General features: G+C 34.5%; 3 protein-coding genes across 3 annotated transcripts; 1 reads left to right on the top strand and 2 right to left on the bottom strand.

The window, feature by feature from the left end:
- The first annotated feature begins 687 nt into the window (after positions 1–687).
- camk1a (calcium/calmodulin-dependent protein kinase Ia) lies at positions 688–18,167 on the top strand. Its single transcript, XM_043242242.1, has 12 exons — positions 688–838; positions 2,441–2,551; positions 9,917–10,048; positions 11,472–11,546; positions 11,694–11,832; positions 13,017–13,143; positions 13,397–13,472; positions 14,298–14,410; positions 14,673–14,751; positions 14,872–14,959; positions 15,894–16,065; positions 17,051–18,167. The coding sequence occupies exons 2-12, from the start codon at positions 2,466–2,468 to the stop codon at positions 17,140–17,142; spliced, it is 1,179 nt and encodes a 392-aa protein (XP_043098177.1). The 5' UTR covers positions 688–838; positions 2,441–2,465; the 3' UTR covers positions 17,143–18,167.
- A 62-nt stretch (positions 18,168–18,229) lies between these two features.
- LOC122347144 (protein FAM107B) lies at positions 18,230–24,867 on the bottom strand. Its single transcript, XM_043242244.1, has 5 exons — positions 24,735–24,867; positions 23,571–23,637; positions 22,759–22,963; positions 21,537–21,681; positions 18,230–21,324 (listed from the first exon to the last, which is right to left on the bottom strand). The coding sequence occupies exons 1-5, from the start codon at positions 24,756–24,758 to the stop codon at positions 21,208–21,210; spliced, it is 558 nt and encodes a 185-aa protein (XP_043098179.1). The 5' UTR covers positions 24,759–24,867; the 3' UTR covers positions 18,230–21,207.
- Positions 24,230–27,318, bottom strand: si:dkeyp-67f1.2 (uncharacterized protein LOC556106 homolog). Its single transcript, XM_043242243.1, has 9 exons — positions 27,135–27,318; positions 26,948–27,052; positions 26,806–26,844; positions 26,574–26,697; positions 26,147–26,205; positions 25,949–25,999; positions 25,778–25,862; positions 25,551–25,677; positions 24,230–25,440 (listed from the first exon to the last, which is right to left on the bottom strand). The coding sequence occupies exons 1-9, from the start codon at positions 27,145–27,147 to the stop codon at positions 25,345–25,347; spliced, it is 699 nt and encodes a 232-aa protein (XP_043098178.1). The 5' UTR covers positions 27,148–27,318; the 3' UTR covers positions 24,230–25,344.
- Between the last annotated feature and the right edge of the window lie 108 nt (positions 27,319–27,426).

Raw genomic sequence — 27,426 nt, 5'->3', positions numbered from 1 at the left:
CGAGATAGAATAAACATTAAGAAATGGTGTTTTATTTTAAGAATAGATTCCAGAATTACGATGTCTATATCCACAGCCAGTGTTTATCTATTAGAATATAGGAAATATAGGAAAGTAATGGAGCCGAATAAATGTATAATTAATAATAATTAAAAACAAATTTTATAATATAAGTAAATATAAATAAATACTATTAACAAAATTACATAGCCTATGTGTACATACATATAAATTACACGTGCAATTTTTATAAATTAATTATTTTCAAAGAGCATTTGGAAAAACTGTAAGACTGCATTCTAAAAACTTACTGCAAATTCTCAAAGAAAAAGACAAATTCCCATTCTCTTGTGGGTTGTAGGCCACACAATCAACATATGCGACTGCATAATTAATACACTGAATAAAATAAGATTATATAGAGAACCCTGACTTTTATATAAGCCCAGGAGAAATTAAAAAGGGCAAAAAGGTGACACCATTGTACGCGTTTAAAATCATTTTGAGGGAATGTTATGTTTATTTAATTGTTTAACGTATCGAGTGTAATTTTACTTTCCTGTCATTTGGCATTGTGGCGTTTTCAAAACTAAATTATAAACTTAAAAAAAACCCAAAACAAAACCTTAATAGCTTATAAATCTATAGGGTTTTGCAAATGGCACTCGGGAATAGTATCATAGTATCCGGACTGTATCATTATATTGTCAAATGAAAGACGCCTCCTCCAGTCGCTACTTGACGTCAGGGTAGATCCCGCAACTATTGCATCGAAAGAGAATTGCAGACAGATAAAGAGGCAGAAGAGGAGCATCCGTCCATAGGAGCAGACGATCAGGTATTTCATTTATTTTAAGTTTTCCTCAAAGTCAGCGGTTAGAGTGTATGGACTGATTTGATGTAGCAAAATCTTCTGCAGTGCCACTGCAAGGTTTCATGCATGATGTGGGCAATAGCAACACTGTAGTCCACGTTGCATATTAGGAATCTATGTACGATTCCGTCGATAAAAACTAATATTTTAACTGTTTTCGGTCAATTCATGGTAATGCTGGGTTGTCTGGTCCTAGAAGATTATTAGTGCAGGTGGCAACAGACTCCTGCATGCGCATCTATGCGCAGTGTCTGAAATACACACACACTCATACACGAACAATGTGCATCCCCTGGCGTAGCGCATTGCTTGTTCAATGACTCGGGATGCGAAGATCAAATAGTGGTAAGGGGTTTCGTGCATTACACGTTTACAGTTTATCTGTGGAACAGCTGTTCATAGTTGATTTTGTCGTGTGTGTATTCCTGTGCTAAAAGTGATGTGGCAGCACTATACTGATGGTATAGCATGGTACCGAATTGTCATATTCATATTTCAGGGTATAAGATGGAATTATACATGTTTAAACACCAATGCATTGGCACGGGGTCCAAAAAATAATAAATAATGTTAAGAAATAATAATAAAACTGTAGCACAGATATGAAAAATCTAACTTTTACTTCAACTGAAGACGTTTACAGGATAAAAGCTATGACATATGCGTTATTCATCATATGCATGACGAGTTCTATAAATCATGTTTGCTATTTTGTCCGCTTGGTTTGTTTTTGGGACATTTTTACGCAGGATTCAAAACTGAGCTGATGATTTTTGTTCTTTGTCAACAAATGGTCAGTGAAAGAAGGTGTATGACCTTTGAAAAATATTTTAAGCTTCAATCAAACATTATCATACAGCCATGTGCGTGTCTATTGTTTATGTTTTTAAAGATAACAAAGATTACGACGAATAAAGAATGACTGAAGACAGATATAAAAGCATGCTAAAGAAGAAATTTGAGAATTTGATTGTAAGTTAATAAATTGCAGAATATAAATTGCTGGTATAAATCACAATGATCCATTTAGGCTCATTATAGTTACCTGTAAAGGAAGTTCTTGAGGACTTAAGGTAGGACTTGTGAAGTTTATTAAAGTAGATGCATTAGTTTTAGAGTAATGTTTGTAATAGAATTTGTTTCAAAGTTTTTATGAATATGTGAATATTCACTACTTTATTATTTATTTGTTTTAATCTCGATAACAGAGTTTCTATAGCCTGTAAACAATTTAATCTCAACGTCTATAAATAGCAAAACTGGTCTGTGGCATATCGATACTTAAGCTAAATAAAATGCCTTATGCAACCACAAAGCATTGGTTTGGCTTGTCTTCCCCTGCACTGAGAAGAGTAACAGGTACCATGATTGCATTCACACATGCAGGCTTCAGTGGTGGTGTGATGTGATAATACACACCTGAACAATTCCACATTATTGCAGTAAGATTTAATAATAGCCATGAAACCGAAAATACTCTTTTAAATACAGTTTTTTGCAACATTGTTTGTTTCTATCATGCGTCTCTTAGCATTCATTTATCCGTATTTCTGTTTTCTTTTCAAGTTCCTGAGTGAAAATCAACTATACAATGCCTTTAGGAGAGGATGAAAATGGATGGAAAAAGAAGACAACTGATATCAAGGAAAATTACGATTTCAAGGAGGTCTTGGGGACGTGAGTGTTTCATGAATTTGCAGTGAAAGTGGAAAGAGCTCTGTCTGAATAACCACGGATGTGATTGGTTTTTTCTAGTGTTATTTCAGTTTTTTATAAATGTTTTGAATTAGCTTTTAATTTTAGGTTAATTTTTTTTATTTTAATTTAATTTATATTTATTTCGCTTTCAGTTTTAGTCATTTTTGTGCTCCGATATATTTGATTTCGGACGTATTAATTGACATGATCTTGGTTTGAGTGATTCCATACACTAACAAAAGGACACTGAAACCACACACAAGTCACGATGACAATAAAAATCAGGTCTATGCGGTGCTTTAGCTCTGTATGGAAATCATCCCATCATCTGACGACTGAATCACACCTGCAACTACTGCATCAACAAGTATTCTTATACCTAACCTTCTTCTGTAGCTCTGTAGATCCCCATCATTTGTTTTAGTCAGCTGAGAATAACAATATGTCATGTTGGCATTATGAAAACAATATTCAGAGTATATTGGCACTGAGTGGCATCAGAAACAGATCTCATCCATTTTCTGTTGGAGCAGTTGCTTCTCTTTCTCACTTTGCCGGGTGTGATTAATGACACCTCGGTGTGGCACGCAGCAGGGCTTTCATTATCCTTCAATATTGGGAATTAGTTAAATTTACATTCGCATTTGTATTATTCCCAGATGCCTTCTTACGAAAGCAACAACAGCATTTCTGGTTTGAAGTCATGTAGACCTGCTTCTATTATTCATGAAGCCAGTCGTAGTAGAGGACAAGAGAGCGTTCATCGACCCTAAGTGCACTAGCCCTTTTAAGTTGCAGATATATTTATAGTGCGTGGGCAGAGTGTGTACATTTTACTGTCACGTTCGGCACATCTTGGGCGACGTGGCTGAGGATGGGAGCCAGAGAGAGGGATAAACAGATGGACAGACCAATCTGCCATGCCGAATCTTAGCGACACTCACGCAAGATCTTTCACGAAGCACGTGAGAAGCAGGACGGCGAATGCTGGGTGGGAAGCACATCGCCAACCTCCAAGGCACCGCTGAGGGGAAAGTCACTAGCGTAGAGCTGTGATGAAACCTTCAGACACACACACACACACACACACACACACACACACACACACACACACACAGACACATACACAAGCATATAATATTCATCAGGGGGTTGTTATGAGTGTCTCTCCCCTCCTGCGGCAAGAATGACTGCTATTTCAGATGGCATAACATAATCATTTGGGCATGCTTACTTCAGCTTGAGTTCACATGGCCAGCCTCATGTTAAATCCCCTTCTTTGGAGCCGTGCATGCTACACACTCACCAGAGATACATTCTCAGCATCGCCGTGGAGCAATTGTCAGTCTTGACCTTTGTCGGACCGAAACATCAGCCCTTCAGAATAAAGTTTGGACCACTTGCAGTTTATTCTGGCAAAGAAAGGTCTACTTCAACAGAAGGAGAACGTTTTAATGATGTGTAAAAAGGCAAAGTGCAGTTTTGTTTAGAGGTGGTCGCCTTGAGGCAAATTGCAATGCACAGATTCCACTTTTCTATATCCGTAACAGTTTTGTCCAGCCACTTTAATTTCCCTTTTAACACGAGTACACGTCTTACTTTATTTACAATTATACTGGATTGATTTCTATTCGTTTTAAAATATAATACACTGTACTGTTAAAAAGTTTGGGGTCAGTGGGATATCTTTCCTTGAAAAGAATTAATACTTTAATTTGACATTTCACTGATCGAAAGTCGCTTTAAAATAGATGTTTAGGATATAATTATAGATGTCTTTTTCAAATAAATGTTTTTTTCTATTCCACGCAGAATCTTGAAAATAGATAGATAGATAGATAGATAGATAGATAGATAGATAGATAGATAGATAGATAGATAGATAGATAGATAAATAATAGAAGAAAGAAATTCAGGTTAGGGCTCACTTGAAGTTTAGTAAATGATGACAGAATTTTCATTTTTGTGTGATCTGTCCCTTTAAGGTGACTTGCAGCTTCGACACTTCCAGTGCTGACCGCCTTAAGCAATGTGACGTCCGTCACTTCCAGTGTAGACACGGCGTTACATAAATTGTTGCATTGAATTGAATGCGACAATTTATGGTAGAATGGCTTTACACAATTCGTTGCGTAAATGAATCCCGTTGTACCTTGCAAACACGACTTGTTTCTTAGCGATCTGACTTTCGTAATTTGCATAGTATTACTGTATGACGTTTACATGCAAACATCCGGCAGGCACATCCATCAGATGGTCGGTGAACGCTCTGGACTTTATAACTATAGTTGTAGTGCAGGTAATTGTAAACGGTACAATGGAACTATCATTGTCAATGAGCAATTTTAGCTTTGTGCTGAGAGGCACAGCCCATGCTTGTTTTCTTTTGTCGGCAAACAACGAATTCTACAGAGAGCTGAATGAATTGAAGCGGACTGTGTAGTAGGCAAGATTACTGCAGCTGGGACCCGTCTGCCCCATCAGCAGAAACAAAGAGAGAGAAAGAGAGTTATAAATCATGGGAAAGTCCAAAACTTCAAGGAGACCTTTCTTGAGGAATGCTGTATCAATAGCAGTCCAGAAGCAACCTGTAAATATTGCGGGAAAGGTTAGCCTACTAATCTTTAGAAAGATTTCTGTCATTGTGCACTCTCAGACCACACACTGCATGGTCATAAATCAAAAAGGTGCTCTTTGTTTGTTCTGCACAATTAATCTTGCATTAATGCAACTATAGACAGAAAATGGAACGGTTTCTCTGCATAGGCAAATCTGTAACCTAGCTTTGTTTTCACAGTGTCGTGCGGTTTTGACTAGTTTGCCAGTAAGGCGTTGTTCAGAGGATTTAACTGTATATGTTGACAGAAAGCCTCTTTTCTAAAGTAGATTATGGAATTGGTTTATCCGTGAATTCTTTGAGTGGAGTCAATTGATTTATTCTGGGGAAATTGTATCTGCTCTGGCTTATATCTGCGGACCTGGATTTTGATTAAAAACATGAAAACGGTTTACAATCGGACACTAGAGTCGTGTTTTTAATTTTAGCAGACTGCAGGATTTGCCACAGTATAATGTTTCAGTAAGTGGTACATGTGTGTTATAAAAAAAAAAGAGTTGTGTTAACAGTTATTTTCAACTGTAAGCATTAATAATTCTGGTTGTTTATGATTGTAATTTATACAGTTTATACAAATATACACGGCTGGTAACATAATTAAGAACAGGTGGTACTTTGTTATGATATGTTATGAGTAAGTGCTTAAGTCATTGCGCTAACTAATATATACAAATATCAGTTTGCTTATCTTGTTTCTTTAAGAAGAAGAAGGCCTGTTTTTCCGAGACAAGCGATTGGTATTTGAAATTAATCACTGTTTTTTTCAATGTCGCTGTCTGAAAACAGTGATATTTGGGAAACAAAATGAACTGTTTGTATTTGGAATACTCCTTGTATACTCTTTGGAAGCGTACAGAATTCAAACATCATCTTGACTTTGCTGTTTTGTTTTCAGTTTAGTCATTTATAGCGTTCATCTTGTTTACAAAGTGGGCAGAAGGGTCAAAGGAAACTGGTTGCTATGGTGACAGGATAAGAATGTTTTTTTGACGAAAGTTTATGTTTTCGTGAGAGTAACAGAAGTAGGATGAATGAGAATTCAGACCCTTTGTTGATTTAAACTCCCAGTCTCCTAAACAAAATGAGAAAGGTGTTTTGAAATACTACATTTAGTTTACCAGAAGGCCGTTTTAATTTAGCAAGTTTTGTCAGGTTGCTACGATGTCAGAGCTTTTATTTTTCAGTCAGTAGTAACAGTCAAATCGGTACGGCTTTCTAAGAGAATCTAAAATTACAGAAAAAGCTCCCCAAACAACCTACCCTTTTAAAAGACATCCATAAAAAAGAAAACAGGGACACTCGTGCTGCATTTTTGTTCAATTATTAATCACAGCTCCTTAGAGTGAGTCTGTGATTCAGAGTGAAATATCTTTTATTTATCATTTTTTTTATTTTATTTTTTTTCAACGGACATCAGTCAGTTGTATCAATATTTGCTGAGCGCAAAAATTTAATTAATCGTTTTAAAGTAATAAATGAAACTGATCATTTATTGCGGCAGTCAAAGGCGCGATAGATAAAAAGCTGAGTTGTTCCTGGAGTTCGAATCAGAATCATAATGAGAAATGTCTAGTGTTCCGGCACTAAATATTTGAATGACTGGATTATTGCTTCGCAGATTATTTTCCAGGTCAGGTACAGTGGTTAAATGAAGTGCAGCGTCAGTATTGCTTGAATAACTCTGCTAGACGTTGTAAAAAATGGATTCAAACATACTAAAAATAATATAAATAATATATTTATGTGTGTTTTTCTGTATATGTGTGCGTAGAGAGACAGAGAGACAGTTCAGAGACAGAATCCTAAACTCTTATTAAATAAATTTGACTTAAATTACTTATATTTTATAGTCATTAAAGCAATGAATTAACAGCAAGTGTACTGCAACAGCAAAAATATGTTTAAAATAATTAATATTTTACGATAGAAAAATGACATACTGTATAATGACAGGACCCACACTTTCAGAAAAAAATCCAGTAATTCTCAAAATGTTAATTTATTGTTCCCCTACATGTATATTTAAATATTAGGCACAAATGTATTATTGCAGGTAATCTATTAGTTTTTTTTCAGTTACCAATAAGAGTCTCTCAACACTGTTGTACCACATTGAAAAATGTAATGCAACATAAACAGTGTAATGCATGCAACTAATATGAATGGGAATATTTGTCATTTTCCTTTTGTGTTCTGAAGCCCTATTTTAAACCCCATATTCTGAAGCCCTCACTGGAGAAACACTTTACACCATGAGCATTTTTAAATCTATTTTAATGCGCAGAGCTGCTGTTGAAAAATTATTGGCCTCGTAACATATGTAAGGCATTCCATCAGCTATATGTCTCTGCAAAACAATTTTTTTATTTACAGACCCAAACACCCACATCGGCTGTCTTGTATCATTTCCTAATCTCCATTCTCTCTCCTCTCTTCCTCCTCCTTTACCCACAGGAAGCCACGGGAGGCCTTAATTACACCATGTCTCACGGCAACAGCACAGCTCCCGCTCTCTTCATTTCCTCTCACTCTCTCTTTCTTTCCTTCATTCTTCCTCCCGACCCCCTTTTTGGCCCCCGCTCCTCCCCCTTTCCACTTAAGGCAGTCTGAGAAGTCTGTGATACGAGTCCAGCAGAAAGTTTGTTGACAGCTGCAGCGCTGTATGAGCTGCTCTCTCTCACTAAACAACCCTGCTGCGATCATGACTCACTAGCATGGCTTCCAGGTCATTGGAGATTTCCGTTTTATTTTTTATTATCTCAACAACAGTATATCATAAGGTCCTCTTAATTGAAATCATCCTCATGGAAACAGACAGGCACGCAAGAAAAAACTGCCTTCTGCACATGACACATAATGTCTGAGCTCAAATGCCTTGATATTTCCATATTACACAAAAGCTTTAAGTAAAGTTTGAATACTTTTTAAAGTTAGGAACAAACTTTCTTCTATCTATCTATCTATCTATCTATCTATCTATCTATCTATCTATCTATCTATCTATCTATCTATCTATCTATCTATCTATCTTTTTTAAAGTTAGGAACAAACTTTCTTCTATTCTATCTATCTATCTATCTATCTATCTATCTATCTATCTATCTATCTATCTATCTATCTATCTATCTATCTTTTTTAAAGTTAGGAACAAACTTTCTTCTATCTATCTATCTATCTATCTATCTATCTATCTATCTATCTATCTATCTATCTATCTATCTATCTATCTATCTATCTATCTATCTATCTATCTATCTATCTATCTATCTATCTATCTATCCTTTTTGTGTCATTTTGACTCATTTCCGAATGTTAAGAGAATGTCAACAGTATAATTTTCAATGGTATTTGTGAAATCATACAATGAGATATTCATATTTGTAATCATATTTAGATGTTATTTTTGAAATGGAATGAGAATAAAATGTTTGAAGTCATAATTAGGATTTTACCGCTGTAAAATTTAGTCTTGGAAGTGAGGAAAAGAAATTTCCTCTACTGTCATTTATTCTCTGACTTGTTTATTTCTCTTTTCCTTAGTGGCAAATTGTATGCTTAATTGCTCCCTCTGTGATTAAGAAGGCAGTTTAGGGAGTGTGTGTTTGGGACAGCTAGATTATACATGACAGTGCTTGTTTTAACACACAGGCTTTGTGTTTAATGAAGAGAACGAGAATTAATGTGTTTTGTCTACAAACCTGAAAAAGCCTGAAAAGATGCTCGAAATAGGACAAACACACACCCAGATGCCTAAACACATGGAAACATTCCTTGGATGATTAAACAGCTTGTGCTGTTTGTCTTTTTCTGGCGCTACCTGTGTCCCTCTGGAGGATGCAGACGTAGAGCATGCTGTTTCATCTTTCTCCACCGGAAGACTCTGGCCTGATAAAATTTCAGCCGCTCACAATACTACTGTTGTGCAAACAACACACAAACAAGAAAAAAACTCGGGAAAAGGCGTCAGCGCTGTTATGTCCCTTTTGTGTTGCGTTACACAACAAAATCAGGGTTAAATTACACCTGAAGGGTAAAAATGTCAGTGCATTTGCTATCAATCCATCAGTAATGTAGAAAAACATGTGCGTCAACTTTTAAAGCTGTTTAGAATTACACCAGGCCGTTTTTATTCAGCAAGGATCAATTAAACTGATCGAAAGTGATAACTACATTTAAATGATATTAATTTGTATTATTTCACAATGCTACAATTAAATAATAAATCTAGCCTTATTAAGCATAACAGACTTCTTTCAAAGACCTAAAAAAAAAATCTCCAAACCTTTGAAAGCATGTTATTTTATGCTGTTTATTTCTAGTTGTTATTCTTAACTCTATATAAATATTTCTGGCAAACACCAGATTTATATTGCCATTTATATTACATTTATATTGTCATATATTGGTGGCAAACACACATAATAATTACAGTTGCAGTTTTTATAATTTACTGTTTACAATAAATATTTAGAATCTTTCTAAAACATTTAAATGTAATCAACATTGTTAATGTTTGCAATTACCATATATATGTATATATATATATATATATATATATATATATATATATATATATATATATATATATATAAAATCAAGTTTGATTATGCTTAATGACAAATGTTAATCATCTCGAAATCGTGCTCAAGTGACATTTATTTTGGGAAATGCAGCTCTGTTCAATATCAATATCTAATAGCACTAACTCCGTCTTTCCTGTCCTCTAGAGGTGCATTCTCTGAGGTGTTCCTGGCTGAGGAGAAGAAGACCCAGCGACTCGTGGCCATTAAATGCATCCCTAAGAAAGCACTGGAGGGAAAGGAGAACAGCATTGAGAATGAGATTGCTGTGCTACACAGGTCAGAGCTGGCTATCTAATGGTTTACAGCATAAACAATTAGCCTGATAGTCAAGATGGGCAGCTGGCAGACCAACCATCTAAACCAACTGAGGACCATCTTGGCATTAGGCCGGTTTAAGCTGTTCATTTTTCATACAGGACAGGGAATATTTATCATATCTGGAGAAAGCCGAAGGAAACCTGTAGCCTGCAGCACACCTTTACCGTAGTATTTGGGACTGAACTCTTTGATTACAGGCCAATAACAGATAACAGCACTGTCTGAGATCAAGCGTAAGCATGTCATGATTTGTCTGCAGATATAGGACGGATGCTGCCGAGAGCTTGACTCTTTCTGAGGTAGTGTTAAGGATAATTGGCAGTCAAGATGCTGAAAGGTCTTTTCCTTTTCCTCTTAAAAGCCAGATTGCTCTTTGAGAGAAGAAAAGCTCTTGTGAATGCTATCTGTGCCATAAAAATGTGCTATAGCTTTAGAAATCGTAGAAGTGTGTACCGGAAATGTCAAGAGTACTGGAGATAGTCCTATTTTTAGTGACTCTGTTGCCAGGGCAACAGCACACACAGAGGCTAAGATGGTATGGAGGTTCCCCGCAGCAGTATTGTGAAAGAGAGAAAGAAAGAGACCAAAGAGGAGGAATAGAGAGAAAAAGAATCCCACCACTGGTGTGAATTTTTTTTTTTAATCAAATAGAAGGCAGGAAACCCAAAGAGTGAAAGTCAGTAGGAGATACAGCTAAATGTTATTAATGTCTGATTTGAGTATAGCTGGTGCAGCTTCATAAAAGAGACAGACAAAGCGCATTTAAAATAGGGAAGAAAGCCATCGTGAATAGAGCTTAAAAAGGTTTTAGAGCAATGCGGTGACATTCAAATGCATATTACATTTCCTTACAGCAGTGCTGTTATTGTTAAGAAAAACTATTAATATTATTACTATTATAAAATAGTTTTCAGTATTTAAATACATTTTAAATTACATGATGGATATCTAAATTAAATAAAATAAATGAAAAAACTAAAATAGATTTTATTTAAAAAATGTATATATTATATATTATTATAAAAATCTAAATAAAATAAAACAAATTACAATAAAACAATTCATTCATTGTGCATTTGTGCACACATGGCAAATAAAAATGATTGATTGATTTGGTTAAATTAGTAAAACGTGAACTACAATGAAAATAAAAACTGAAAACTTAAAATAAAATGTAAATCGTGATATTATAATAGTATATAAATAATACAAATGCAACGCTGCCTTATAGTGAAATAAATCTGCATATATACAGTGTAAAATATGAATGTGGAAGTGCAAAATGTAGGAATTTTAAGCCATTTTACTGTCCATCAACTGAAATAGTCTGATTGCAGGTCTAGATTATAATCTCTGCTGTTTTCTTTTCTCTCTTTTGCAGAATAAAACATGAGAATATTGTTTCACTGGAAGACATCTTCGAAAGTCAGTCGCATTTGTATTTGGTCATGCAGCTGTGAGTTTTCTCAGCGCTCACAACCACATCAGCTATAGTGACATAAAAGATACTGACTGATGTTGGTTTAATTTGTGGTGTCAAATTAACGCTTGTGTGATTATAGTAGAGTTGCTAATTGTAGTTTGTGTGTGTGGGTCTTCACAGCGTATCGGGGGGAGAGCTCTTTGACAGGATTGTGGAAAAAGGCTTCTACACAGAAAGAGACGCCAGCAAACTCATTCGACAGATTTTAGATGCGGTGAAGTATCTGCATGATATGGGCATTGTGCACAGAGACTTGAAGGTAATGCTTACATATTCCTTCCCTGTAATTACACACTGCCTTTCCAACCAGGCGTAATGTGAAAATTATTCAGCATGCAATCTTTTTTCTGTCCTCGCTGAAAGCCAAATGCTGCCACGAAGGGACAAAATCACTGACAAAATTATTTAATGTTTAATATGCAGCTGTGTGGAGTCGAAAATCAGACCAATGAGATTTAACGGTGCTACATAACTTGACAGAAATAGGCTGGAATGGAATACAAGTGTATTGCTACTACTGCATACTGCACAGTATACTGCCTTTATTATATATTAAATATAAGTTATGTTATTTTATGTTTATATGCTACCTTATTTCATGTTAATATATATATATATATATATATATATATATATATATATATATATATATATATATATATGCCACACTGCAGTCACACAACCTCATAACATTAAGATTATTAATCTTGTATACTTTATATAATCTTACATAATTAATATAATCCAGTTACCACCTTTTTCATATTTTTAATATAGGTTTCTTGCTAGTCAAGGCAAGAAAATATTTGTAAAAATATATTTAAAAATATATTTAAAGAATTTTACAACAGCTCACAAAGAATGCATTTATTTGCTAAAATACTGTAAAAACACAGATACTGTGAAATATCACGATTTAAAATAACACGTTAAACTGTAAATTATGTAAAAACTGAATTTGCCATGTTGTTACTATTGGGTTTTCGGTGTCATATTATCTTTTAGAAAGAATTCTAATGTGCTGATTTGATAGTTGTGATGCTTAATGTTTTTGTGGAAATCATGATACATATTTTAATTCAGGTTTCTTTGATGAATATAAAGTTCAAAATTACAGGATGTATTTGAAATAGGTAAAACATTTGGAACATTATATCTTTGCAGCCACTTTTGATCAATTTAATGTATAATAATGAATAAAAATTACTTTTGGATTATAGAAACAGGACGAGTTTTATAGTCATATTCTATTACAAAGATAAACCAAGTGACCAATGTCCTGTTTAAAACTTATTAAGTTAATATGGAAGGTTAGTCTGATTATATCAGAAAGATACACGGATGAAAAGAGTGCACCATGGCTGCCTATAAAATGCAGCAAGATATGACTTGATTTAATGTGATTAAGTTCAGCTGATATTCATTTGCTCTCTTTCTGTGCAGCCAGAGAATCTGTTGTACTACAGCATGGAGGAGGACTCCAATATCATGATCAGTGACTTTGGCCTGTCTAAGATCGAGGACTCAGGAAGTGTGATGTCAACTGCCTGTGGGACACCTGGATACGTAGGTATGAATGAGGGCCGTTCCTGCCTTTTTCAGTCTATTTTACCGTGTCTTTTACAAAGGTCAGTAATCTGTATGTTTTCAGAGGCTCTCGGTCATTTGAAATGCAGTACAGTGTCAAGTGCTAGCATTTTTAAGTGCCTCTTTGACGCTGCCCTCATTCTCTGCAAAGCTCAAAAGGAAAGGGTACTAAACCAAAAAAAGAAAAGAAAAAAGAAATACTGAAAGCTTCACTGTCTCTCGCTCTCTCAAATCAGCTCCAGAGGTCCTGGCACAAAAACCATACAGTAAAGCTGTAGACTGTTGGTCCATAGGAGTGATATCTTATATTCTGTGAGTATTTCTTGATCTGCAACTGTCGTATCACACAGATTTATTGTGCTTTATTTATTTTTCGCCAATTCGACAGGAATGTATTTCGTTTGATTCGAATGCACTGCATGTATATCATTGTTCGTATTCATGGCCAGTCCTCTTTATTTGTTTAGTTATTTTACTCATGTTTTATGTGTGGTCAATTCTATAGAAAGCCCATTTCTGCCACAGAATAAAAAATGAACTGCGACTATTTATCTCACAATTTAGATCTGAATTGCTTTAAATAATTTAATCATCTCTGGAAAAAATATCTGAATTGTGAGATATAAACAAAAAGAACAGATTTTATTACTTTTATTTATTTATATATTTTGCGATTATAAATTTAATATCTTAAAATTCTCACTTTGTAACTCATAATTATATCACAATTAAATAAAAAAAATAAAGTGAGAGTTTATCCCACAATTCTGACTTTATAACTGGCTATTGCGAGTTTATATAACGCAATTCTCAAAAAAGAGAAAAAAATGTCAGAATTGTGAGATTTTGTATTAATATTATTCATTGCCAGAAACAACTTTCATATAATTATTTTTTTTGTTTTCTGTTTACTTATAATTTGTTTGTTTCTTATGTCGAAATTCATACCGGAATTTATAACATTTAATTTCTATTCATTCGTTCGTTCATTAGTTCTTAGTTACAGTAAATAAATATAAATCTATATTTTAATCTTAACTAATATCTCATCTGTTTGTTTTCTTTTATAATTAGCCAGCTAAAAGCGGGATAATCAACAGTCTGTCGGTTGTTATTACAAAGCTGTGTCTTTTGCAGCTTATGTGGGTACCCTCCATTTTATGATGAAAACGACGCCAAGCTATTTGAGCAGATTCTCAAAGCAGAGTACGAGTTCGACTCTCCGTACTGGGACGACATCTCTGACTCAGGTAGATAATGTAATCATAATCCAGTGGCATCATTTTGACAAGTTCTTGACGCAAACGGCTGCTCCGATTGAGCTCAACAATAGGTTTTTAAAAATGATAATGCTATTAGCGATGTAACAATGTTCATTTTTATATAATGCGACTTGTCTGCCAGTAGGAGCGCGGACAGTGGAAAAAAAACTATAATGAGCTCATTCTTGGGCATTTTTTTAATGCTTGAATATCGTTTGACGAACATATTGTCAATCACTTCCCATCTCAGCCAAGGATTTCATCAGTCACTTAATGGAGAAAGATCCGTCTCTGAGATACACATGCGAACAGGCTTTACAGCACCCGTGGTAGGATTACCTAAAAATAACTGTTTTGTATTTTTTTTGCTTAATCTACAATCATAATATCTTTTATCTATTTTCAACAAAATTGCATTAGTAAATCATTCCTCATCTGTCATTTTGAAGGATTTCTGGAGACACGGCTCTCGACAGGAACATTCACGAATCTGTCAGCGCTCAGATCAAGAAGAACTTTGCCAAAAGTAAATGGAAGGTTAGATTTTAAATTTTATTTATTAATTTTTTTGCCTTCACATATCACATATTTCATTTTCAGCCCAACACTTTTCATTTTTTTGAATGAGATCGCAGTATGACTACAAAAAACTATTGTTTCATCACATGCACACAGAAAATGTCTTCACAGTGGTTCATCAAAAGAAAATTGTGATGGAAACATATTAATACTGTACTAAAGAATATTTGTCTTAATGTACTACTACTAATCATAACAATAATACAATTATTATTAAAACTTATATATTAATCAAAGTTTTTTACTAATCCACATTTTTCTTCCATGTTTTTAACAGTAAATCTGCATTTTTTGACAAATATGTAAGGGTTTGTATAATATTTATCAGATTAATAGATAAATTACTGTTTTATGCCTTTGTTTGATTGCCAGAAAAAATTGAAACACAAAACTGAATGAATAAATTTTTTTTTTGCATTTGAATAATTACATGTTTTTGATTAAAAAAAATATATTAAAATGTAATCCAGAAAAACTAAAACAGAAAACACACAGAAATTGATTGAAAAAGTAAATAAATAAATAAAAGATATCACAGCATTAATTGTTTTCTTAAACCTAATAATAATGATTATAATAATACGTTGCTGGTAAATTGTATTTTCCATGATTTTTTATTTAAAAGAAATTCTAAATAAACATTTTTAACCATTAAAAAGCCATTTAGAAAAATTAAAACTGGACAAAAAATGAGATTAAGAATATTTTAACGGAATAAAATGAAATTCACAAAAATGCAATTTGCATTAGGGTAAAATGGTTTAAATCCTATATATGTACAGAAAGCAGATGTTTAATAACTGGTAACGGTTTTCCTCATTGAAATGTCCTCAAAGATACTTAAACCAAACATAGTTCAGAGGCACGTTATTTCTTGTTCTTGTCCCTTTAGCAAGCATTCAATGCGACAGCAGTGGTCAGACACATGCGGAGACTGCAGCTGAGCACCAGCCTAGAGGGACCGAGCCAAATCACCAGCTCCAGCCCCTACCACAGACACCTGCTCCTGCCTGCCAAAGAGCTCGAGCAGGAGGACGACGACGACGACGACGAAGACGACAACAGTAAGCCTCCGATCAAAGTCACTTACTATTATTAGTTGACAATTTTAGCTCAACCTGTTACGTAAACATAGGCGGAGAAGTTAGTGACAGTTTCTTACACTTTTTAGTTGTAGAAAAATGGCCACAGCGTGTATTAAATGAATTGTATTTTATATATTAAATGAAAGGTAATGTTTTTAAGCATATTTTATTGAACTGTCCTGATTTTAATGCTTCTAGGCAGGATTTATGTACATGTAACATATTTTCATAACAACATTTTTAATCAGTAATGAAGAATGTATATTTATTTATTTATAACATTTGTTTAGGGGAAAAAAGAAAGAAAGAGCTTTAGTAGTTACATTTTGTTAAATCAAATCTCAGTATAGATGATTTTTATTATGTTGTCAAAAATTTGTTTACTGTCATGTTTCTTTTATTTTAAGCCGTTTTATAAATACATATATAAATGCACACACACACACACACACACACACACACACACACACACACACACACACACATATATATATATATATATATATATATATATATATATATATATATATATATATATATATACACATATATCTTATATATTTTATAATATAGCTTATATATCAGTTTCAGTTTTATTCATAAAAATTATAATAATATATGAAGAGTTCATTTGTAAAAACTCTTAGCAAAAATCAAGTTTTTTTTCGTTGTGCATTCAAGACAATCTCAAACTAATTAAACTAACTAACACAATGAAACACAATAAAAACATGATAGCATAATAAAAAGCATGATTTTTGAACATTTAAACAAATATTATCTGCTTTTGCAAATAAACTCTTCCTTCATATACACACACACATATATATATATATATATATATATATATATATATATATATATATATATATATATATATATATATATATACACATTTATACATGCATATATATAAGAACACTGGGCCAAGTTCTATATTATATGCTACAATCTTTCTATTCAGGTTCTCCGAGTGCGGAGGGACGTCGAGGCAGTGCCGATCGGGACAGTCTCAGAAGCTGCGCTTACTGCTGCCGACCAACCAGCAGGATCTGAAGCAGAACTCTGAGCCCAGCAGAACCCAGAGGAACCCAGTGGAAGCACACATGCACGCCCACCGCACCAGTCTGACCCGGAACACAGAGCTCTCCTGCTTTCATGCACTAGATGGAGCTAGTGCTGCTGGTGAGACGCGAGAGGAGAGCGTCATTGTTCCAGACATTCAGACTTGGCTAAATCACAGACAGATATGTAACTCCTCTACCGTTTTAATTTGATGAATATTTCTGTACCCCAACCAAAGACAAAAATACGTTTAAGTTTATGGAAGGTTTATTTATTTATTTGTCATTATTTTTAAAAGGAAACATTCAGGTCTGTACCCCGTAGCAATTTGGACTTTCTTAGAAAGCCACTAGTTATGTCTTAATAAATATTAATGTCTTAATAAGCCCCACTTGCTCAGGCGATAAGTTCACGAGGAGAAAAAAAAACAAGATAATCATGTCATTTTTGAGCCTTAATCCATTGTGGTTTTGTTTTGTAAGGTCTGTTGGGTAGAGTTGTCCGTGTCGTTGATTTTGTGATCTGGTTCAGACTGGTACGGAGCGGGAGTTGTTACAGAGATCACATGATCTTGTTATGGGTGTAAACTTTCATGTGAAGGGTGTGGTTAAGAGATTTGGGTTTTTTTTTACGCTCAGATTAAACGCAATACTTAGATAATCTCCACATCCAATAAAGATAATTAATTTTAGATTTATGGGGCAAACGTAGTCTGTATCTCAGTTCCAAAACCTACATTAAAAAGAGTTTATTTAGATCCTAATATAAGATGTATGTATTTGAATAATGTAAAATATCCATCCATATAAAAAACCTATAACTTAATGTAATGCATATATCATTTATAAATGAAAGTAGTAAGATTTCAGTAACATTACTAATAAAATGTAACATGGCTTGTACACTTATCATTAATAAATCTGATTTGTTTTCGATCGGATGCATATACTAATTAAATATTGCTTGTTCTGAAGCTAGCCATATTTTAACCATGTTATTTTAATATATATATATATATATATATATATATATATATATATATATATATATATATATATATATATATATATATGAAATACCAATAAATATGTTTTAAATACACAATAACCAATATATTTATATATTTACCATCAATAAATAATTTATCTAATCAATCTTATTAATCTAATGAACCATGCTTTTAACTGAATAAATGAACAAATTTATGCTGATAAGCAATTCTAATGAATGCATTATGAAAATATTGTTCAAATAAAATACCGTAGATGCAAATAGTTAATAATAAATTACGCCATGCTTTTTTTGTGTACAGAAATCTTATCCATTTCATTTATTCGTGACTTAGCAATATGCATCACACGATTAGCTCAAATAGATGGCAATATTACACAATTCAAATACATAAATCTTGAATGTAAGCCCAAGTTTAGTCAGAAGGAATCAGATGCGCACTTCTGCGAAAGCAATCTCATAAGGCAGTGCAACACACTCACTAAATATATATAAACACTAGTATTTTAGTATTTCAGCCAGTACTTGTGAAAGCTATGTGGATCTATGCTTTTTAGAGTACGCTACAAGCACTAATTGTAGAGTGTTTCAAATCAGTCACTTATGAGATTTTGTTTGAATTAGGATTCTGCCTTTGAAGGTTTTGGAACAGATGTTGATGAACTACTTTGTCGCAACAGTGATTTAGTTCTGCAACCAAAATGATTACACTGTCCGCGATGATCAATTATTCCATGTTGTGCATGTTGTGTGAGCTGATTGGTCGATTGGTTCAGGTTCTTTTGTTTGGGTCGCTGGCCATGATCTGTACTGTTCTCCTGTGCAGAAGACGTCTAATGTTTGCATGACCTCGTAAAAATATGTTTACAAGAGCGATGATCAAAATATTAAATACACATATTCATATCTTTACTACAGTACTAATCTCAAACCAAGACAGACTGTTCCGGTCACAAGTCATTGGGAGGCATAAGAAATTTCTATTTCTTTATTAAACGTATATAAGAGAAAACTCAATACTCAGTACGGGCCTTACTTTTAAACTGAATTAATGCAGAGAAAAAAAGCAAGAACATTTATCACCTTGTTCATCAGTATATCTGTGCAGATTTGCGCACTTAACTTACTTGAAGACACACACGTTTAGTTTTTTGCTAACGGACCCCTAATATTAAAGACATTTCCCTTTTAAACATACGACACTCCATCTGTTTGATATAGCTGTTTTTAGCATTTATTTGCATAAAGTAAATGTCAGGGTAGAGCATTTTTATGTTAAATGTAAAATGCTTTTTATTTTATTTAGCTATTTATTCAATTCAGTGTAATTCTAAAATATTAAGTACATCATTTAAATATTTAATTTTAGAACCGCTTCGTACCCCAGTGCAATCATTGATGTAATTGGTATAAAATTGCAACAGTCTAATGAGCAGTTCAGCAATCAGTTCGTTATGGTAATTATGCAAACTGCCTCAGAATGGCTCATTAGAAGTCACCTATGACTTACTTTGGCTTTGGAAAGCACTGAAGGAAGCTGCACCCCAGTTTTCGGGTAGTTAATTCCTCCCTTGATCAATTTGTTTTTCACATGGAAGTACACACACTTCGGGAAGTGAGGAGGAGACACAAATACAGTATGTGTATTATACATAAAAATGATGTATGCATATATTGTATATCTTTTTTGTAAAAGCTACAAATGTATGGATGCAATGCATCATGTGTTATCGATGGAGTTATGAAGAGCCAACGATTTGTACCCTTAAAGATATACAGGTAGTAGCACGTTATGAATAAACACTCCTTGTCTATGCATTGTGTGTTCAGTAAAATCTTTGTGTACAGTGCAAATAAAGTTCACATCAGAGTGCTATGCAAAGGCAGGCTGTGGTTGGTACTTTCAGATTATATACTCTACGACATGTCAAAATCCCTTTATTCAAAGATTACTGCAAAATGTACAAAACGTATTTACAAAGTTGTGCTGTTAGCTGAAAAACATACGTGTCACATCAAAAGCATACGATTTATTACGTTAACATCATATTTGTGGGAAAGTTCAGGAATAGTTCACTCAGTAATGAAAATTGACCCTCAAATCATGTTTCTTCATCAGAACGTATTTGGAAAAATTCAGGATTTCATCACTTGCTCACCAGTGAGTGAATGGGTGCCGTCAGAGCGAGAAAGTCCAAGCAGCTGATAAACATCACAATAATCTCCATGACTACAGCTGATAAAAAAAAAAAATTCACTGCACAAGACCTAACTGACTTTTGACGGCACCATTCACTAATTAAAAATTAATAAAATAATTAAAAAGTCACATACAAGAAGCGTAAGTCAACAATATCTTAATTGTAAAAGATCGTTTTGTGATAGTGTATGTTGTTAAAACAAAAAGCATGGGGAAATTGTGCAACGCAATGATACTGGTTATATAAAAAAAGTTATTTGAATTAATTTAAATTCCAGATTTGCTTGCCCAGTCAATTACTGGGTCAAGAAAGAGATGCTAAAATTTGTCTAAAGTCTAAAACGTTGCATTATGGCATAGTGTCCTTTTTCCTATATGCTCTTTTTGTACTAAACATTCTGTTAAATGTAGTAGTGCACGATATCTGAAATTAGTTTGCATCTGTGTATATAGTAAATGTTCTGAACCATAAATGTAGAAAATGTGATAAGAATTGCTGTCTCTTCATCAAAGTGTATAATATAGCAGACCAATAATTTCTATACTAGATACAGTTTCTAGTACACTGAAGTAATTCTGTTCTTGCGTGTTTCGCTAACTGGTGCAAATTACAGCCACTTAATCAGCAATTAAATTGAAATCATATTATATCATTACAAGTGCTTAACATGACATTAACATTAGCCCACATTTTCAACATCCTTGTCCTTGCCAGCGGTTTTCTTACATCCAGTGGCTGCATTTAATATCCGAACCCCAAGCTTTCCGAATAAAACTAAGAAGCGTTCGGGTCGGCAGCTGGTGGAGTATCGACACTCATCTAGATCAGTGAAGCAATGGAATGATTACAGCTCTTTCTCCAAAGCGCTCGTGATCGCCGTCCTCTTTAAGCTCTCTTTGACCCTGATGAACTCAGGCGCGCACTTTGATCTTTCTCTCTGCTCTTCGACCTCTCTCTCCAACTGAGAAGAAGAATTAAAGGTTGTTAAAGGTTACAGTACATGGCGTATGCTATATTATGATTATGACAGGGATCAATGCGTTTTAAACTTGCGATTTAAAAAATTAGGGAGCATTCTGTGTAAGGTAGATCGCTTTCCAGCCTTTTTTAGCGTATATCAAAAATACTGCCCATTCAACACTCATTTCAGTGTAGTTTGAGGCATGTTGTTACCTTCTCTAACCTCATCTGTCTCTTCACTAACTCCTGCTCCAGTGGTGATTTCTCCTCCTGTTTTCTGTCTTGTTTCAGAACTTGAGCTCTGTTTCTTTGTTCCAGAACTCTCTGTAACTCTGGCTTCTCCTCCACCGCTGCTCCTCTGAAAACAAGTCTTATTGTACATCAAAATAATAGAAATTGTTCATTAATTGCAATCAAATGGAAGTCAAGGTTGTGGACTCCTGAAATAAAAATCTAATTTAAATTTTTAAATCCCTTTACGGTCAAGTTCAATCATGCTTAAGAACGTCTCAACATATGTTCATCACTTTCAAAATACAATAGTTTGTAATGCAACATTCTTTTATTGTATTACAAACTGTTATATTTTAAAATGCCCCTATTATGGGTTTTGAAAGGCTCATATATGGGTTTTGGGAGTCAGAAACAACAGGTTCGCAGGCATGAAAGGAAAACATTCGTACATGCGATTATTTTTACGTTATTTACTACTTCCGATCAATTCATTCAACGATTAATTTTTTCGAACCTCTCCGGTTATTGTTCAATTTTAAAGCATTGTTTGCAAGCTTTTAATGCTCCAAAAGCGGCACCTAGTGGCAAAGAATAAATTTGCATTTTTATTCAGACCAATGCAAAAGATTAACAAGCGTGTGGGCGATATGCTAATATTTCATTTTGAGGTCAACACGAAACAGCTTGGGACTTTCTTTTGAAACAGTTGACTCTGACTCAATAACTCGCTTATAAATCTTTGCAGGAAGTTTATGCACTTAGAGCTGTGTTACACATTTGTAAAAGGTAATTTCATGATGGGGCACTTCAGCTAACAATGAGCAATACATTTGTTACAGTATTTGCTAATCTTTGCTAATTAAAAATACAAAACTGTTTGCGTTTATGGATCATTCACTATAAGGAATGTGTATTAACAATGCAAACAGAGTAGGGTTCACTTAAAAAAACAGCTAGTGACAATTTTTAAGAAAAATGCATTATGAATTTTATAATGTATCCACAGAAGTAAATTTTTGACTTTACTGCCATCTGTTGGACAAAACATGTAAATGCAAGAAAGACATAAACTCCCTCTGTGGGAACATGTTTGAAGTGAGATTAGGAATTGGGTCAGGTGATAAATTAAGGCCGCGACTAAGCTTGTTCATGCCTCAAAATGTGAACATGCTTTCAACTCAAATTCTGGGTCAGTTTGCACCTTTTGTGTGTAATAATCAGCTCTCGCTGGAGCTCCCTGTGGCTCTTGGACGCTTTGATGGGATTGTGGAGCTTTTTGGGCCTGATGAGCTCTTCATAGTAACCGCTGTCTGTTTGCTCAGGAAGCAACTTGCTCTGGTCTAAATCATCTTCTCTGGCCCACCTCTGATCAGGGTCTATCACGGATCCAAGGTCAGAGACCAAATCTAAGATTGGGAGACAAGCAAAAGAGAACATTCTATTAAAGGAACGATTCACTAAAAGCAATGACACAAATCCATAATTAATGTGTTTGAACTTCATCACTTCTAGCCAAAATACCTGTACATAATTCATAATAATGCTTCCTCCGGTGACAAACTTCACCCACCCCGAACTGTTTTGGCTTGTAAATGGTGCTTTATTTGTGCACATTTCTCTCCTGACTCAGTCAAGATGTCTTTTCAGTTGAGGAAGACTTAAAAACACCGTAACGATGAATTTGCTTCTTACAAACACACAACTTTGCACTTCACAAGACGTTAATTAATGAACTGGAGTTGTGTGGATTACTGACGCTTTTATCAGCTCTGACGGCACCCAGTGTCCAGTGCTGAGCGAGTGATGTAATGATATATTTATTAATTTTTTCATTCATTTTGGTGAACTTCTCTTTAAAAAAAACGCCTATATCATCCATCAGGAGAAAAGTTCATTTACATGGAAAAATAACAGGACGCCTCTCATGACATTTGTTCGAGAAAGCATGAGCAATAATAATAATAGCACTATTAATGTAATTGCATCAAATAATATGAAAGGAACATAGAAAACCTGATTCACCAGGTCCAATAAGTGGTTGAGCACAAGCAGAGTTATGATTTTGATGATTATGATCTGCCTGTGAAAGAAAATGGATATGAGTCATTATATTCTAACCACAAGTCAAAATACAAAAATGTGATTTTCATTAGCATTTTTACCTTCGCATTTCACATCAATGTGCTATATAGCATAATACCATGGTACTGTATGACTAACATGTTTACTATAATAATACCATGACATTACCATAACAGTAGCGAACAAAAAGCATACTATTATTACGTCCAGAAAGTGTAAAAGGACATTGCGCTGCCTCATCCTTGTCTATCATCCAAACGATCGAAAATAATCTCCAGAGCTGTTGATGAACTGCACAATAGCCCTGTGTGTTGAGAGAAATTTGCACCAACACAAGGGAGGCATTGTGGGTATGTTTGTATGTGTGTGTGTGCGTGCATGCATGCGCTAGCAACCTGCTAGGTTGATCATATTGGACTAAAATGGTTTTGGGACCAGCTGGCATTTAGCCACCTCATTACTGGCCCTGCCAAACAAACTCTCCATTTTCCCTTCATAATCTGTTTGCTGTCTAGAATGTGATTGTGTCAGGAAAGTCACGAGGAGTCCTTGGACTAAATCGCCAAAGGAACGAAAATCAGAAGGGAATCAAAGTGTTCAAACTGGTTTAATGATATAGGATATAGTAAATATGAACTTTTTTTTACACTGAAATAAAGCAAAAGACATGACAGGTACAGGTTAAGACAACTGACATTGAAGAAGAAGGCTGTTTCGATGCTAACTTCAATAAAGTACATACATATACATAATAGCCTATAAAAAAAAATTAATAATAGCTAATGCACGTTGATTTCTCACACATTCCTTAGAACTGAAACCAAATTAAATTAAAAGACATGCCATGAAAACTCATGAGTATATTTTACCTTATAATGTCTCATGCTCAAACTTTTGAATAGAAGTCAAACAAACTTGAATAAAAATCATTCACAAATCATAAATTTCAGTATTTTAAACCTAAAACATTCTGTTTTCTGAACAATGTCTATATACAATCATCCATTTGTGTAACACTTTGAGTCCTGTTAGATTTAGAGGATGACTTACACTCTTAACGTACAGGTTCTTCAAAGTGGATTAAAATATCCTTACTTTCTTTCCATGGGTCACTCCCATGATTCCAAAGGTGCAGAGCGCTCAGTGCCTCGGGATTGTTCCAGAAACAAATTCTCTGGGATTCCACCTGCTATTTTCATGCAGAACAAGGGGAGAAGCAGGAGGGGGAATGTACATCCCTCCAAGCAAACCCAAACACACACACACACAATTTTACAAGCCGGAGTGCATACAGTGTCCTAACTGGTACTACAATCCAGCACAAGGAGGGGGAGTGAAAAAAGGGACAGTGTTAAACTGATGTCACTTTCCCGTTTACCACTCTTCATTGTTAATATCAACAGTAACAGTGTTACCTTATATAAAAGAACCAGTGTGAAAGAATTCTGTAAGAGAACAGAATAATCTGTACTATTTTTCCAATGTTTTTGTGTGTGTGTGTGTGTGTGTGTGTGTGTGTGTGTGTGTTATATTATCATAGTGGTTTCAATGCTAGTTTTCAGTGTTTGGAAAAGAGTACAAGTAAGTATACAAGAGTAAACTATTCCTTCAATTTTATTTGCTTAAGAAGGGAAGATAGCAAAAAAAAAAAAAAAAAAAAAAGTAAGCTACTGTGTTGTCAATGTTAAAGGTTGGCTACTGTGGCTTATTCAGTCTCAGATATCCTGGGAAAGCAGCCAATGATCTCCCCCATCTCTGGCCAGTCTTCATACATGTTGCTCCTCATATCAGTTTGAATTAGCTAAACGTAAAAAAAAAAAAAGAAAGTTCCGCAATGAAAAATAATTTTACTCAAATGAAACCAAAGCAAAATACCGGACGAAAAAACTACATTTAAATAGATGTCTCAACCTTTTCAAAAGGACTTGCTTCCTTTATTCCGTAGGCTCCTGCGAACACCCAGCTATCCCTGGGCTTCAGGGATTTGATCATTGTGCTGCCTAGTGTAGTGAATATATCTCTAATCTCATCAGTCAACCTGGAAAAGAGATGGTGGAACAGTGAGAAATGTATGAATAGTTCAACTCTAAAGCCAAGTTAATAATGTTGATGGTGTGTGAAGGTTGTCACATTTTTACTTTTGTGTGGAGTCGAAGTTTGAGGCCACAAGCACTATATTTCCTGGATTTAGTGTCTTCAGAAAGACAATTAATTCCTTGTGATCTTAAAGGACCAACAAGTGATTCTGTACATCAGGATAGTTTTACTTTACATCTTGTTAGATTTAGAACAATTTCACTAAGACCTACCTTTAGATGCCAGATTAAAGTTATTATTTCTTAAAACCTTTCCACTTTCACCTAAGAAAAGAAACGTCAGTTAATCAAACCGAATTTTCTTCGCATATATTAATATTTGCATAAATAAAAGCATGATAAAACATTAAAATTATTTCAGGTTTTTCACCAAAAAATTAAATCCTCTGTAATTATTTTTAAGAAACGAACCGTTTGCAAGCACGACGTTCAGCCCCTGTCCTGCATTATTCTTAATGCCACCCATGATGCTGCAGAGAAGAACATTTAATGAAATATTTCATTCAAAAATAAAAACCGCCATCATTAATCTCAATGCAACTTAAAAATGGTGTATAACTATCAATTATGCATAAATAAAATACGTAATAAGACATTTGTTATAATACTAATAAACCGAATGTGTTTAAGCCAGGTTTATATTTAGCGTCAATATATCTTTTGTAAATTTGATTTAATTTCATACATTTTAAAAACTAAATCTTGCTCGGTTCACAGCTATAGCCATATTTTAACCACGTTCATATTCTTTAACTGATTAAATGTAATTGTTATCACAATTATATCAGCACTGTGTTAAGTCTGTCATGAATAAGCTACAGAGTGTATCAGTTCATACATTGTATTGTTAAAGCAGATCTTTGCAGCTACCGCATTGGCTACGCCGCTGCGGATGTGGAAGGGAAAGTGTTCAACAGGGCAGTGTTTACGCGGACAGCAACCAAAATGAGGCTTGAAAAGACCTGCCAGGAAAAAATAAACAGCTTGCTTGAAAAAATACAGCACTGCAAGCATCCATAATAAGCTCCATCTCCATCTTGTCCACTAATGAGCATTAAAATATAGCTAACCTGGATTGTCACAGTCTGTCACAAAATCATTAACTTCATCTGCAATACAAAACAGCCCCAATCCCGGGCCAGATTAAAACATAACAGTGATAAAATAGATTTGAATAACGTTACAGGTTAACAAGCTGTCAAATGTGATCACCAAGTGCATTACATAACCGTTCAGCAGCTTCTTGGAGTTTTGACCAGTAGATGGAGAAACACCATATTAGGACGATCAGCAGCGTTGTGAGAATATACACATGAACTGAAAAACACAAGGAGCATATCATCAGTAACATAAACAGTCATTCAAATGAAACAGAAAAGCTAAAAACTGTTTTCTTTACCTTTAAGTCTCATTTTGGTAGCACAATTTCTGGGTTATCACAGCTAAGAAATGTATTGTTTCTTCTGTACTTTGAGAATGTTACCCGTTTGAAAGTTCCAAGGATTATGGCAGTTTACAAAACCTGACCCGACAGGATCTACCTTAAGGTGTGGTGAATTTACACCGTTCAATCCAAACATATTTAAACTAACATAACCTGTCAACAAGACTCAATGTTGACATGACTGTCAACTCGAGACAGGTGTTGTTGCATTTAACAGTTGCATGCTGCCATCTTGTGGCTATCAGTG

This window comes from Puntigrus tetrazona, chromosome 6, assembly GCF_018831695.1.
Source record: "Puntigrus tetrazona isolate hp1 chromosome 6, ASM1883169v1, whole genome shotgun sequence".
In the NCBI taxonomy this organism is placed as follows: Eukaryota; Metazoa; Chordata; class Actinopteri; order Cypriniformes; family Cyprinidae; genus Puntigrus; species Puntigrus tetrazona.
This window is presented reverse-complemented; position numbering and strand designations above follow the sequence as displayed.

Coding starts and splice junctions, on each gene's coding strand:
- si:dkeyp-67f1.2 (XM_043242243.1), bottom strand. Junction 25,863..25,948: donor CTTTAATCTGGCATCTAAAG/GTAGGTCTTAGT, acceptor TGGTCCTTTAAG/ATCACAAGGAATTAATTGTC. Junction 25,441..25,550: donor AAGCAAGTCCTTTTGAAAAG/GTTGAGACATCT, acceptor TTTTACGTTTAG/CTAATTCAAACTGATATGAG.
- camk1a (XM_043242242.1), top strand. CDS start 2,466: ATGCCTTTAGGAGAGGATGAAAATGGATGGAAAAAGAAGACAACTGAT. Junction 13,144..13,396: donor TGGGACACCTGGATACGTAG/GTATGAATGAGG, acceptor CTCTCAAATCAG/CTCCAGAGGTCCTGGCACAA. Junction 14,960..15,893: donor TTGCCAAAAGTAAATGGAAG/GTTAGATTTTAA, acceptor TTGTCCCTTTAG/CAAGCATTCAATGCGACAGC.
- LOC122347144 (XM_043242244.1), bottom strand. CDS start 24,758: ATGGGAGTGACCCATGGAAAGAAA. Junction 23,638..24,734: donor GAGTGACCCATGGAAAGAAA/GTAAGGATATTT, acceptor TTTCTTTCACAG/GCAGATCATAATCATCAAAA. Junction 22,964..23,570: donor TATTGGACCTGGTGAATCAG/GTTTTCTATGTT, acceptor TCCCAATCTTAG/ATTTGGTCTCTGACCTTGGA.